Below are 15197 nucleotides of genomic sequence, written 5' to 3'. Positions count from 1 at the left end.
CATGATGATCATCTTCAAGAAAACATGCCATATAAATAAATATACAGTACTGTATGTAAACATACGAAAGGCAGTGGGTTAAGTACGAGCAGAAAACCCACCTTTGAGTTTGTGATCCAGATACTCTAGAACGATGCGAAACATCTGCACAAAGGCCAGGATCAGAGAGCCAAATGCCAGAGAGCCTGTGTGGTACCTGGGAGATACACAATACACTGTATTACTAATACAAAATAGAGCTGTATATCCACCACACACACACACACACACACACACACACACACACACACACACACACACACACACACACACACACACACACACACACACACACACACACACACACACACACACACACACACACACACACACACACACACACACACACACACACACACACACACACTTCCCATCGTAGGTTTAAAACCCTCAACACATGTAGGACCAGTTTCCTCACAGATTATACCTCATCTTGGATTTAAAGGCTTAATGGAGAATCTGAAATAGTTTATTAGTGCAGTACTAGGATAACTCCCTTAGGGAATATCTCTCGAAGCAAGATGTGCCATTATAAACTATACTGAACAAAAATATAAAAGCAAAATGTAACAATTTCAACAACTTTACTGAGGAAATCAGTCAATTTAAATAAATTAATTAGGCCCTAATCTATGGATTTCACATGACTGGGAATACAGATATGCATATGTTGGTCACAGATACCTTTAAAAAAAAGGTAGGGGCGTAGATCAGAAAACCAGTCAGTATCTGGTGTGACCAGTATTTTCCTCATGCAGCGTGACATTTCCTTCGCATAGAGATGATCAGGCTGTTGATTGTGGCCTGTGGAATGTTGTCCCACTCTTCTTCAATGGCTATGCGAAGTCGCTGGATATTGGCGGGAAATGGAACACGCTGTTGTACACGTCAACCCAGAGCATCCCAAACATGATCAATTGGTGACATGTCTGGTGAGTATGCAGACCATGGAAAAACTGGGACATTTTCATCTTCCAGCAATTGTGAACAGATCCTTACGACATGGGGCTGTGCATTGTCATGCTGAAACGTGAGGTGAAGGCGACGGATGAATGCCACAAAAATGGGCCTCAGGAGCTCGTCATGGTATCTCTGTGCATTCAAATTGCTCATACCATAACACCACTGTCACCATGGGGCACAACATTGACATCAGCAAACCTCTCGCCCACACAACGCCATACACGTGGTCTGCGGTTGTGAGGCCAGTTGTACGTACTGTCAAATTCTCTAAAACAACGTTGGAGTCGGCTTATGGTAGAGAATTGAACACTAATTCTCCGGCAACAGCTCTGTTGGACATTCCTGCAGCCAGCATACCATTTGCACAGTCCCTCAAAACTAGAGACATCTGTGGCATTGCATAGTGAAAAAACTGCACATTTTAGTGGCCTTTTACTGTACCCAGCACATGTGTAATGATCATGCTGTTTAATCAGTTTATTGAAATGCCACACCGGTCAACTGGATGGACTAATTTAGTAAACGAAAAATGCTCACTAACAGGGATGTAAACAAATTTGTGCAGAAAATGCATATGAAACATTTCTGTGATCTTTTATTTCATGAAACATCGGACCAACACTTTCCATGTAAGTTCCTATTTTTGTTCAGTGTCCAACTCAACATCATCTTCACCTTCCTTATACGTTAACCTATATGACTGAGACAGCCTACCGTACAGCCCTGCTAAAGGAGGAAAACAAGGGGCATGATGGTATGTCTTGGGGCTTCCTCAGGGCCCAGTAGTAGGAAGCGAAGGCCCCGGCCAGGGTGCACTGTCCCAGAGCGATGGTAAAGTTGACCAGCCACAGGAACACCAGCAGGTTGCACAGCTGCAGCACAAAGATGTAGTTGTGGTAGAGGCTCTCGCCGCCGTAGAAGGCAAAGGTGCACTGGGAGCCTGGGCACACCATGGTCACGTTGGTCTGACTGAACTTCTGGGGAGAGATAGGGGTAAGTTATTGGGTTAGAAGGAAATCGCACCCATTTCTCTATTTACTTCTGGCCAGAGTTTATAATGGCACACTATTCCCTATACAGTTCACTACCTTTGGACAGAGTTTACAACGGCAACTCCCCGTCTTAGGTCAGTTAAGATCACCACTTTAATTTAAGAATGTGAAATGTCAGAATAATAGTAGAGAGAATGATTTACTTCAGCTTTTCTTTCTTTCATCACATTCCAGTGGGTCAGAAGTTTACATACACTCAATTAGTATTTGGTAGCATTGCCTTTAAATTGTTTAACTTGGGTAAAACATTACAGGTAGCCTTCCACAAGCTTTCCACAATAAGTTGGGTGAATTGTGGCCCATTCCCCCTGACAGAGCTGGTGTCAAGTTTGTAGGCCTCCTTGCTCGCACACACTTTTTCAGTTCTGCCCACAAATTGTCTATAGGTTTGAGGTCAGGGCTTTGTGATGGCCACTCCAATACCTTGGAGGATTGTTTAGCACTTTTCGCACCAAAGTACGTTCATCTCAAGGAGACAGAACGCATCTCCTTCCTGAGTGGTATGACGGCTGCGTGGTCCCATGGTGTTAATACTTGCATACTATTATTTGTACAGATGAACGTGGTACCTTCAGGCGTTTGGAAATTGCTCCCAAGGATGAACCAGACTTGTGGAGGTCTAAAATGTTTAGGTCTTAGCTGATTTATTTTGAGTTTCCCATGATGTCAAGCAAAGAGGCACTGAGTTTGAAGGTAAGCCTTGCAATACATCCACAGGTGCACCCCTCTTATTGACTCAAATTATGTCAAATAGCCTATCAGAAGCTTCTAAAGCCGTGACATCATTTTCTGGAATTTTCAAAGCTGTTTAAAGGCACAATCATCTTAGTGTATGTATTCTTCTGACCCACTGGAATTGTAATACAGTGAATTATAAGTGAAATAATCTGTCTGTAAACAATTGTTGGAAAAAGTATTTGTGTCATGAGGAAAGTAGATGTCCTAACCGACTTGCCAAAACTATAGTTTGTTAACAAGAAATTTGTGGAGTGGTTGAAAAACTAGTTTTATTGATCTAACCTAAGTGTATGTAAACTTCTGACTTCAACTGTATCCACAGCTGGGTGATTTGTACTGCTGGCAAGCACACTGAGCTGAATTTCAATAAGCTGCTCTAATTCAGGGTTTCAAGGCCAATAACATACAGTATTCTAGGAGTGTGCAATACAGCAATAACGTCAATGTGACAAAGAGGAAGACAGTAAAAAGAAAAGCCAACCTCTGGATCACAGGTGAGGTTGGCATACATGCATTTGTCCTGCGTCGACATGACCTTGTACACAGCATCACCAGATGACGCTAAGAAGCTGAGGGCAAAACCAGTCAAGGGCAACACGGAGCAGTGATAAGCAGTGATAAGAAACAAAATGTGTGCCTGCCTATGAGCCATCTACACTACGGGTTGAGCAGTTTCAATAGGTTCAATTCATCCAGTCTTTATCTCTATGATGCCATTGGTGACAGTTCAGGATGCTTCACGTGTCACTACAATGGGCAATGCTGCATGTAAAGATAACTGTGTAAAATTGTACACACAGTGAGGATGAGAAGACCTACATAGAGAGGATACACAGCAATGACTGCCCAGTACGCTATGCAGATGGCCAGCAGCACAAAAGTGATGATCGGGTAGAAGAGAGTGGACATGATGAAACCAATGGCCCTGGAGAAAAGAGAGACACAGAGAAAGGGGGAGAAAAGTTTGAACTCACAGATGCTGGTTTCATTGGAAGTGACACAACAAGATGTCCGACTTAATCTCCTGAGTGAAGAACACGACTCACCTGCTCCCCTCCTTCAGCAGAGCGATGGCGATACGTACTCTCCTCCTCAGGAATATCAGGATTACTATGATGACCGCCTCAATGACTGATAGGGAGATCACTGCAATACAAATTATTACTGTTGAGTTCAAAAATGTATGGTTCCTTTACAGCAGAGGTGGACAACAACCCAAAAATCGATCCTCTCAGGCCACAGCACCTCCTGGGATTTGCCAAATTTAAACAATATCAGGTTTAATTTGGTATTTTATGTAAATTCAGGGCCTTTCTATAAAAGAGACCTTGGTCTCAGTATGACTCTCTGATAAAATAAAAGTTAAATAAAAATAAATAAATAAAATACAGTTAACAGGAAGGCCTATGGTTTTCCTGCTCTAAATCATTGGTCGATTGAGAAATAAGAACAAAACCAGCAGACACACCCAACTGCTTCCCTAGCAACTTAGAGAGACCCTGCACCTTGTGACACACAGAGAAAACTGAGTTGTGGCAGCCTTGTGCCAGGCTAGTGTGCTATGCCGTGCCGTGATTGTTACTGTTGATGATATCTGGAAATGTGCACGTAAACCCCGGCCCATCTACTGTTGCTAGCCCCAATTCTGACTTGTGCTCTAATATCTGCTTCACTGATTTCTGCTCTTGTAAAATAAAGTGTGGGTTCACAGCTCCAATTCAGATGTGTTGGTCATTACTGAGATGTGGTTAAGGAAGAGTGTTTTGAACACTGACGTTAACCTTTCTGGTTATCACCTTTTCGGCAAGACAGATCTTCCAAAGGTGGGGGGGTGGCTATCTTCACCAAGGATCACCTTCAGTTCTCGGTTGTCTCCACCAAGTCTGTTTCCAAACCATTTTATTTGCTGGTTTTAAGCATTACATTTTCAAATATCTATTTTTTTTCGATCTCCATCAGCACCGACCTGTACCCTACCTGCCCTAAGCTCTCTCCTGGCCCCTTACACTAAGTCTGAATTTGTCCTGCTAGGTGACCTCAACTGGGACATGCTTAAACCACCTGACCAAGTCCCAAAGCAATGGGACTCCCTAAATCTTTCTCAGATTATTACCAATCCCACAAGGTCTGACTCCAAACACCCAGAAAAGGCTACTCTCATCGATGTTATCCTCACAAATAATCCTGATAGGTGTCAGTCTGGTGTTTTCTGTAATGACTTTAGTGATCACTGTTTTACAGTCCGTGGTCGTAATGGATGCTCAGTGAAACGACCTGTCCTGATTTGTAATAGATGATTGCTAAAAAACTTCAATGAGAAAGCCTTTCTTCATGAATTGGCCTTCGTAAGATGGTATAGAATCAGCGGTATTGTTAACCACACCCCATAAAATTCTAATTAAAAACAGTTTCAGCCCCTGGTTCAACCGTGATCTTTTTTTTCTTATTTAACCTTTATTTAACTAGGAAAGTCAGTTAAGAACAAATTCTTATTTTCAATGACGGCTTAGGAACAGTTGGTTAACTGCCTTGTTCAGGGCCAGAATGACAGATTTTTACCATGTCAGGGGATTCGATCTAGCAACCTTTCGGTTACTGGCCCAACGCTCTAACCAATAGGCTACCTGCCACACCAAAATGACTCCACCTCAAGAATTCCATTTGGCGAAAGGCTCCGCACGCGCATACTCAGGTTGACGGGCTATCGTTCAGGAAAATGAGAAATAAGTGCACTCAGGCTATCCGGAAGGCCAAAGTTATTTACTTTAAGGAGCAGTTCTCTCTCTATGGATCTAACCCCAAGAAGATACGGAAAATGGTTAACGACCTGGAGAATAATCCCTCTGTAGCTCCCTTCAGTAACCACCCTCCTCCTCACAGCTGCCCATGTACCTTAATATTGATGATGTGGTTGTTACTGACATGAAGCACATGGCTGAGCTCTTTAATCACCACTTCATTAAGTCAGGATTCCTATTTGACTTAGCCATGCCTCCTTGCCCGTCCAACATTTCCACATCTCCCACCCTTTCTAATGCAACCATCCCCGATGCTACTCCCTCTTTTTCACCTGCCCCGATACAAAGTTTCTCCCATCAGGCAGTCACTGACTCCAAGGTGCTAAAAGAGCTCTTTAAACTTGACCCCCAAAAAACATCTGGGTCATCGCCAAGCCTATCTTAAACCTTTTTAACCTGTCTCTCTTTTCTGGGGAGGTTCCCATTGCTTGGAAGGCAGCCACAGTTCGTCCTTTATCTAAAGGGGGAGATCAAGCTGATCCTAACTGTTATAGATCTATATCTATTTTGCCTTGTTTATCAAAAGTGTTGGAAAAACTTGCCAATAGTCAACTGACTGGGTTTCTTGGGTATGTAATCTGGTTTCCACTCAGGTTATGGATGTGTCACTGCAACCTTAAAGGTCCTCGATTATGTCACCATTACCCTTGATTCTACACAATATTCTGCTGCTATTTTTATTGACTTGGCCAAAGCTTTTGATACGGTAGACCATTCCATTCTTGTGGGCCGGCTAAGGAGTATTGGTGTCTCTGAGGGCTCTTTGGCCTAGTTTGCTAACTACCTCTCTCAAAGAGTGCAGTGTATAAAGTCAGAAAATCTGCTGTCTCAGCCACTGCCTGTCACCAGGGGTGTACCCCAATGCTCGATCCTAGGCCCCACACTCTTCTCAATTTACTTCCACATGATACCTCAGGCAGCAAGAAGCTCTCTCATCCATTTATATGCAGATGATACAGTCTTATAATCAGCTGGCCCCTCCCAGGATTTTGTGTTAAATGTTCTACAACAAAGCTTTCTTAGTGTCCAACAAGCTTTCTCTGCCCTTAACCTTGTTCTGGACACCTCCAAAACAAAGGTCATGAGGTTTGGTAAGAAGAATTCCCCTCTTCCCACAGGTGTTATTACTACCTCTGAGGGTTTAGAGCTTCAGGTAGTCACCTCATACAAGTACTTGGGAGTATGGCTAGACGGTACACTGTCCTTCTCTCAGCACATATCAAAGCTGCAGCCTAAAGTTACATCTAGACTTGGGTTCCTCTATTGTAATGGCTCCTCTTTCACCCCAGCTGCCAAACTAACTCTGATTCAGATGACCATCCTACCCATGCTAGATTACGGAGACATCATTTATAGACCGGCAGGTGAGGGTGCTCTCGAGCGGCTAGATGTTCTTTACCATTTGGCCATCAGATTTGCCACCAACGCTCCTTATAGCACACATCACTGCACTCTATACTCCTCTGTAAACTGGTAATCACTGTATACCTGTCGCAAGACCCACTGGTTGATGCTTCTATATAAAACCCTCTTAGGCCTCACTCCCCCACATTCTAAGTTTCTACTGCAGCCCTCATCCTCCACATACAACACCTGTTCTGCCAGTCACATTCTGTTAAAGGTCCCCAAAGCACACACATTCCTGGGTCACTCCTCTTTTCAGTTCGCTGCAGCTAGCGACTGGAATGAGCTGCAACAAACACACAAACTGGACAGTTTTATCGCAATCTCTTCATTCAAAGACTCAATCATGGACACTCTTACTGACAGTTGTGGCTGCTTATTGTGATGTATTGTTGTCTCTACCTTCTTCCCGTTTGTGCTGTTGTCTGTGCCCAATAATGTTTGAACCATGTTTTGTGCTGCTACCATGTTGTGTTGCTACCATGTTGTTGTTGTGTTTTGTTGCTACTATGCTGTGTTGTCATGTGTTGCTGCATTGATATGTTGTTGTCTTAGGTCTCTCTTTATGTAGCATTGTTGTCTCTCTTGCTGTGATGTGTGTTTTGTCCTATATTTATGTTTTATTTTTAATCCCAGGCCCACGTCCCCGCAGGAGGCCTTTTGCCCTTTGGTAGGCCATCATTGTAAATAAGAATTTGTTCTTAACTGACTTGCCTAGTTAAATAAAGGTTAAATAAAATAAATAAATAGTATCCCCCTGTGCTTAAATAGAGGGATGGTCACTCACTCAAGATGAGCCAGGTTTGACTGAGCTGCAGGTAAACCCTGAAGTCCGTCTGAAAGCCGATGTCAGAGATGGTAACATCACCATCGCTGTGTGGCTTCCCTCTCAGTGTACTGAACTCCCAGTAGCAGTGCCAGATCCCTGAGAGAGAGAGAGAGAGATATGAGAAGTTATCTGCTACATTGGGTTTTCCATGACAACAGGTGTTGGTTTGCCATGACAGCAGGTGTTGGTTTGCCATGACAAGAGAGGTGTTGGTGACAGTTGGATGTTAGAAGATGTGGACACTGTCTCCCACAAATCTATATACAGTAGCGGTATGTTACCTTAAATACGGTATGGGCTGGTGGAGTGTGGGTACTGTACTCAGACTAAAGACGGCATTAGTCTCTTTTACTGAGGGTAAAGTTGCTGTTGATTAGTGGCAGAGTGTACTGTATTGTATTACTAACCATAGCCCACCACAGCGATGACTCCAAAGATGATGAGCCACAGGAGAACTCCGGCTGTGAACCGTAGCAGCAGGATAAAAGCCAGGCTGACCACCATGGTTATCACCAGACCTCTAGACACACACACACACACACACACACACACACACACACACACACACACACACACACACACACACACACACACACACACACACACACACACACACACACACACACACACCTTTATGTCAGAGTGAAAAACACAGTAAAACACACATATGGCACTCACAGACGCACAGAGACGCAGGTCTTACAGTAAGATCCAGTACCAGGAGCTGGCGTAATCCTCAAATATCTTCATGCCAACCTCCTTGGCATCTAGCAGACTGGTAATGCCACTGTGAGAGAGGAAGAGGGGGAGTGGGATAGACAAATATAGTAGGGTGGGAGAATTGTGGAAAGAAAAAAGGGAGATCGAGAGGGAGATTGAAGGGAGAAAGAGAGGGAGGGAGAAAGAGAGAGTGAGAACATGTCCACAGAGAGAGAAACATTGACTTATACTGACTGACCTGTGTTGTATAACAGTGACTCACTCATTCACACAGCAGGTCATGACATATTGCAGTTTATGAGGGGGTTGTACAACCCTGGGAGACTGCACAGGTTGTAGGCAGGCCTCCCTTATAAATGTCACAAGTCAACATCGGGGTTATCAAAGTGGAAGCAGTGATGCTCTCTATGACTCTGAAGCAGCAAGTTACTACTCTACAGCAGTTACCAATTAATTGTCTGATTAAACAAAGAAATGACAAAGAAATGATTATTAATTATTCCTGAATCTCTTTCCGTAAAAATTACATTTTAGCTTTATTTAACTAGGCAAGTCAGTTAAGAACCAATTCTTATTTTCAATGACAGCCTAGGAACAGTGGGTTAACTGCCTGTTCAGGGGCAGAACGGCTGCCAGCTTGGGGGTTTGAACTTGGAACCTTCCGGTTACTAGTCCAACGCTCTAACCACTAGGCTACCCTGCCGCCCCATTACATGTACAAGCAGGGTATGGTAACGGTTCAATGTACAAGCTGGAGAAAGCGGTGATAGCAAAAACCACCTAGAATACTTTGATCAGAAATCCACTGTAACTACAGAGATTCTATAAAATCATGCAAATATCTGGCTTTGTGATTCCTCATTATTGCATTGGTAAACTGGCAACGTTAACACAAGTTATATTGTTCATAATTTGAATTGTAGATATCTGAACTAAAATGTTCCCCGATGCTTTTGCTCACTAGACTTTCAGCCTCTACAGGACTGGTGGACAACAGTAGCATGAGACTAGAACCAACCTTCCACTGAAACTGTGTGGGATGCCTCCGGAGTCAAGCACTAATCTGTTTTATGAGGACAGCTACCTCATGTCAAGAGCAAAGCTCACTCTAGGTGTTCATTTAATCTGGGCCATTGTACTTCTATAGAAATCACTATAGTAGCACAAAATACAATTTACTTACGTCATTTTGTTGTTATGAAAAAAGAGTCCCTGATCTCCATCAGTACTAATGAAACCATTTGTTAACTTGTATTTAACCAGGGAAAAACACATCGAGACCTAGGTCTCATTTGCAAATGTGCACTGGGAACGATACAACAAATAAAATTAGACCATTTAAAACACAAAATTAAATAAATAGAAAATATATACACAATCAAACAAAACAAACACCTTTATCACTATAAAAATCCCTAACATTTCTCCTAAACTGACCCAGAGACAACAACACATCCAAACATTACTTGGAGATTATTCCACATGATAGGGACCTGGTAGGAAAAGGCAGATTCACCCAACTCTGTGGATACACATGGAGTGCTGTGCTAATGTGCCTAATGCACTCCACAGACCAGAATTTAACAGACGGAGTTCAGCCAAACCTCCAGTCGAAAGCAAAATAATAGATGCTATGTTGAAGTGGTTGGTTGTAAGAAGTGTAATTGGCCTGAAATGCTCTGTCCTTGGACAGAAAGTTGAAGCGCTTGACATTCAGGGGGAAATATGGGAAAGGCACTGGGGTGGACAAATCACGTGTAAGGGTGAGACGAGCCCAGCCATGCCTGAGGGGTTCACCACCAGGCGAAAAGCTGAGAGATTACAAAAACGGCCCTTTAAAATTGCTGTAAAGAAAAAAATATGGGAAATGAAGGAGCTGTCACCCTAACAGTGGTTTGTGGTCATACGAAGTTCACCATTTGGGTGAGATGAAAGATAACATTACATCTGTCATAACAAAAACATTACACCAGTCAAAACAAAAAACATTACACCAGTCAAAACAAAAGCATTACACCAGTCAAAACAAAAGCATTACACCAGTCAAAACAATAGCATTACACCAGTCAAAACAAAAGCATTACACCAGTCAAAACAAAAGCATTACACCAGTCAAAACAAAAGCATTACACCAGTCAAAACAAAAGCATTACACCAGTCAAAACAAAAGCATTACACCAGTCAAAACAAAAACATTACACCAGTCAAAACAATAGCATTACACCAGTCAAAACAATAGCATTACACCAGTCAAAACAAAAACATTACACCAGTCAAAACAAAAACATTACACCAGTCAAAACAAAAACATTACACCAGTCAAAACAATAGCATTACACCAGTCAAAACAAAAACATTACACCAGTCACAACAATATCATTACACCAGTCAAAACAATGAGGATGACAGACGACTAGTCAACAATAAGGACATCAATCTGAACCCCTACAAATCAGCCGGGCTAGACAATCTGGACCCTCTCTTTCTAAAATGATCTGCCGAAATTGTTGCAACCCCTATTACTAGCCTGTTCAACCTCTCTTTCGTATCATCTGAGATTCCCAAAGATTGGAATGCTGCCGCGGTCATCCCCCTCTTCGAAGGGGGAGACACTCCAGACCCAAACTGCTATAGACATATATCTATCCTACCCTGCCTTTCTAAGGTCTTTGAAAGCCAAGTTAACAAACAGATTACCGACCATTTCGAATTGCACAATACCTTCTCCGCTATGCAATCTGGTTTCAGAGCTTGTCATGGGTGCACCTTAGCCACGCTCAAGTTCCTAAACTATATCATAACCGCCATCGCTAAGAGACATTACTGTGCAGCCATATTCATCGACCTGACCAAGGCTTTCGCCTCTGTCAATCACCACATACTTATCGGCAGACTCAACAGCCTTGGTTTCTCAAATGATTGCCTCGCCTGGTTCACCAACTACTACTGATAGAGTTCAGTGTGTTACATCGGAGGTGCCACAAGGTTCAATTCTCGGGCACACTCTCTTCTCTGTATACATCAATAACGTCGCTCTTGCTGCTGGTGATTCTCTCATCCACCTCTAGGCAGACGACACCATTCTGTATACATCTGGACCTTCTTTGGACACTGTTAACTAACCTTCAGATGAGTTTCAATGCCATACAACTCTCCTTCCGTGGCCTCCAACTGCTCTTAAATGCAAGTAAAACTAAATTATGCTATTCAATCAATCGCTGCCCGCACATGCCTGCCCGTCCAGCATCACTACTCTGGACGGTTCTGTCTAAGAATATGTGGACAACTACAAGTACCTAGGTGTCTGGTTAGACTGTAAACTCTCCTTCCAGACTCACATTAAGCATCTCCGATCCAAAATTAAATCTAGAATCGGCTTCCTATTTCGCAACAAAGCATCCTTCACTCATGCTGCCAAACATACCCTCGTTAATCCGACCATCCACCGATCCTCGACTTTGGCGATGTCATTCACCAAAGCCCCATATACTACCCACCACTGCGACCTGTATGCTCTTGTTGGCTGGCCCTCGCTTCATACTCGTCGCCAAACCTACTGGCTCCAGGTCACCTACAAGTCTCTGCTAGGTAAAGCCCCACCTTATCTCAGCTCACTGGTCACCATAGCAGCACCCACCCGTATCACATGCTCCAGCAGGTATATATTTCTGGTCACCCCCAAAGCCAATTCGTCCTTTGGCCGCCTTTCCTTCCAGTTCTCTGCTGCCAATGACTGGAACAAACTGCAAAAATCACTGAAGCTGGAGACTCATATCTCCCTCACTAGCTTTAAGCACCAGCTGTCAGAGCAGCTCACAGATCACTGCACCTAGACCATCTGTAAATAGCCCATCCAACTACCTCATCTCCATGCTGTATTTATCTTGCTCCTTTGCGGCCCCCGTACCTCTACTTGCACATTCATCTTCTGCACATCTACCATTCCAGTGTTTAATTGCTATATTGTAATTACCTCGCCTCTATGGCCTATTTATTGCCTTTCCTCCCTTATTCTACCTCATTTGCTCACATTGTATATAGACTTTTTTCTGCTGTATTATTGACTGTATGTTTGTTTATTCCATGTGTAACTATGTGTTGTTGTATGTGTCTAACTGCTTTGCTTTATCTTGGCCAGGTCGCAGTTGTAAATGAGAACTTGTTCTCAACTAGCCTACCTGGTTAAATAAAGGAGAAATATAGAAATATATATTTTTAAATAGAGCAGTCATAACATCAAGGCACAAGTACAGCAGACAAAGCGAGTGCCACTGAGTCTGGTGGCTTGAGGCTCAGAGATAAATCTTTCTGGTTCAGAGACTGAGGGAAGGATAGGTTAGAGGACATCATCCCTACTCTGTCAGAAGCAAAGAACACACTGTCAGAAACGGTCTTCAAAACAGTTTCAACTCATGACAAGGACATCAGAATACCACCTTCATTTTCAGCTACGAAACTTTGTGTTCAGATTGACTTTCATAGACGGAGGTAGGCCTAAGAGCTAAATATAACTTGCTAAATATAACTTGTGGTAATTACTGTGGTAATAACGCTAATTACTACACTAATCTGAGGGTGCTCTTTTCCAGTTTTACTAAATTAAATCTTTGCAAACATTATGATAAAAAAGAAGTAACACATTGATGAAGGAACACGATGATGAAGGAACACGATGACGAAGGAACACGTTGACGAAGGAACACGATGACGAAGGAACACGATGACGAAGAAACACGATGACGAAGAAACACGATGACGAAGGAACACGATGACGAAGGAACACGTTGACGAAGGAACACGTTGACGAAGGAACACGTTGACGAAGGAACACGATGACGAAGGAACACGTTGGCAAAGGAACACGATGACGAAGGAACACGTTGACGAAGGAACACGTTGACGAAGGAACACGTTGACGAAGGAACACGTTGACGAAGGAACACGATGACGAAGGAACACGTTGACGAAGGAACATGTTGACGAAGGAACACGTTGACGAAGGAACACATTGACGAAGGAACACGATGACGAAGGAACACGTTGACGAAGGAACACGTTGACGAAGGACCACGTTGACGAAGGAACACGGCGACGAAGGAACACGATGACGGCGAACACGTTGACGAAGGAACACGTTGACGAAGGAACACGTTGACGAAGGAACACGTTGACGAAGGAACACGATGACGAAGGAACACGTTGAAGAAGGAACACGATGACGAAGGAACACGATGACGAAGGAACACGATGACGAAGGAACACGTTGAAGAAGGAACACGATGACGAAGGAACACGATGACGAAGGAACACGTTGAAGAAGGAACACGATGACGAAGGAACACGATGACGAAGGAACACGTTGACGAAGGAACACGTTGACGAAGGAACACGTTGACGAAGGAACACGTTGAAGAAGGAACACGATGACGAAGGAACACGATGACAAAGGAACACGTTGATGAAGGAACACGTTGACGAAGGAACACGTTGACGAAGGAACACGATGACGAAGGAATATGTTGACGAAGGAACACGATGACGAAGGAACACGATGACGAAGGAACACGTTGACGAAGGAACACGATGACGAAGGAACACATTGACGAAGGAACACGATGACGAAGGAACACGTTGACGAAGGAACACGATGACGAAGGAACACGATGACGAAGGAACACGTTGACGAAGGAACACGTTGACGAAGGAACACGATGACGAAGGAACACGTTGACGAAGGAACACGTTGACGAAGGAATACGTTGACGAAGGAACACGATGACGAAGGAATACGTTGACGAAGGAGCACGATGACGAAGGAACACGATGACGAAGGAACACATTCATGAAAGCCAGGTGACGTGACACTCAAGCTTTGAAAGACCAATAGTACATCAACTGTAAGCTACATTGTTACTCTTTATTAGGGCTTTGATATTGACATCATACAACATTTGGAGGTAATCTGTCCCCTTTCCTTTCCACAGCCACAGTCAAGAGAGGAGCAGCAGCAGATTACCGATGATGCACATTCAAGTGGGAAGGTTAGTTTGAAAACAGCGAACTCGGGGGGACCGAAGGTTGAAACACTGTAATTAGTTTGAGACCTTTCCAATCCTTGCTGCATGGCGATAACCTGGCTATGAAGGAAAAGCATTCAACTGGTCATCAATTTCTTGTTTCAAAGGCAAACGGGTTTAAATCAATGCAACCATGGAATTTGATGCACTAATGATGGCAACTCATTGATACAAAACTATCAAGACCCTGCATCTGTCTTAATTGCTCCTGTAATCATTCCCACCAGTTAATCTAAACTTATTGAAAGTCACTTAACTGTACTACTCTGAAGCTACAGCATACGTTGTATTTTCATTCCGACATGCATAGACGGCTTTCAATATGCATGAATGATCCACACTCCACACGCTATTGGGCATGAGTCTCATTGCCCAGTTGTCCGACCCTGCAATAGCTGTCCAGTTGACTCTGGGTTCAAGAGTGGAATCCATATGAGCCAGGGGCGCAACTTTCACTGGGAACGGTCATGTCCCCCTCCACATTTTGAAATAGCATTTTTTTCATCCCAGTTTTATCATTTGAATGTGATACAAAACGAGGCAACCGTGTGCTTTAGGACCATGCAGATGCCTCCGA

General features: G+C 43.4%; 1 protein-coding gene across 9 annotated transcripts in view; it reads right to left on the bottom strand.

The window, feature by feature from the left end:
* LOC118371897 (choline transporter-like protein 5-B) overlaps positions 1 to 15197 on the bottom strand; it is a 100519-nt gene that overhangs the window by 10034 nt on the left and 75288 nt on the right. For all 9 annotated transcript variants that reach the window (XR_008075646.1, XR_008075647.1, XR_008075648.1 and 6 more), the window contains exons 9-16: positions 8527 to 8610; positions 8231 to 8343; positions 7782 to 7919; positions 3839 to 3938; positions 3625 to 3717; positions 3274 to 3361; positions 1717 to 1979; positions 102 to 196 (exon numbers count right to left, since the gene is read on the bottom strand). Coding sequence is in view for 2 of the 9 variants with exons in the window: in XM_052475293.1 (XP_052331253.1) it covers positions 102 to 196; positions 1717 to 1979; positions 3274 to 3361; positions 3625 to 3717; positions 3839 to 3938; positions 7782 to 7919; positions 8231 to 8343; positions 8527 to 8610 (974 nt within the window). In the remaining 7 variants the exon portion in view is untranslated. The remainder of the gene's footprint in view (positions 1 to 101; positions 197 to 1716; positions 1980 to 3273; positions 3362 to 3624; positions 3718 to 3838; positions 3939 to 7781; positions 7920 to 8230; positions 8344 to 8526; positions 8611 to 15197) is intronic.

This window comes from Oncorhynchus keta, chromosome 22 (genome assembly GCF_023373465.1).
Source record: "Oncorhynchus keta strain PuntledgeMale-10-30-2019 chromosome 22, Oket_V2, whole genome shotgun sequence".
In the NCBI taxonomy this organism is placed as follows: domain Eukaryota; kingdom Metazoa; phylum Chordata; class Actinopteri; order Salmoniformes; family Salmonidae; genus Oncorhynchus; species Oncorhynchus keta.
The sequence above is the reverse complement of the archived record's forward strand: the minus strand, read 5'-3'. Positions and strand labels throughout refer to the sequence as shown.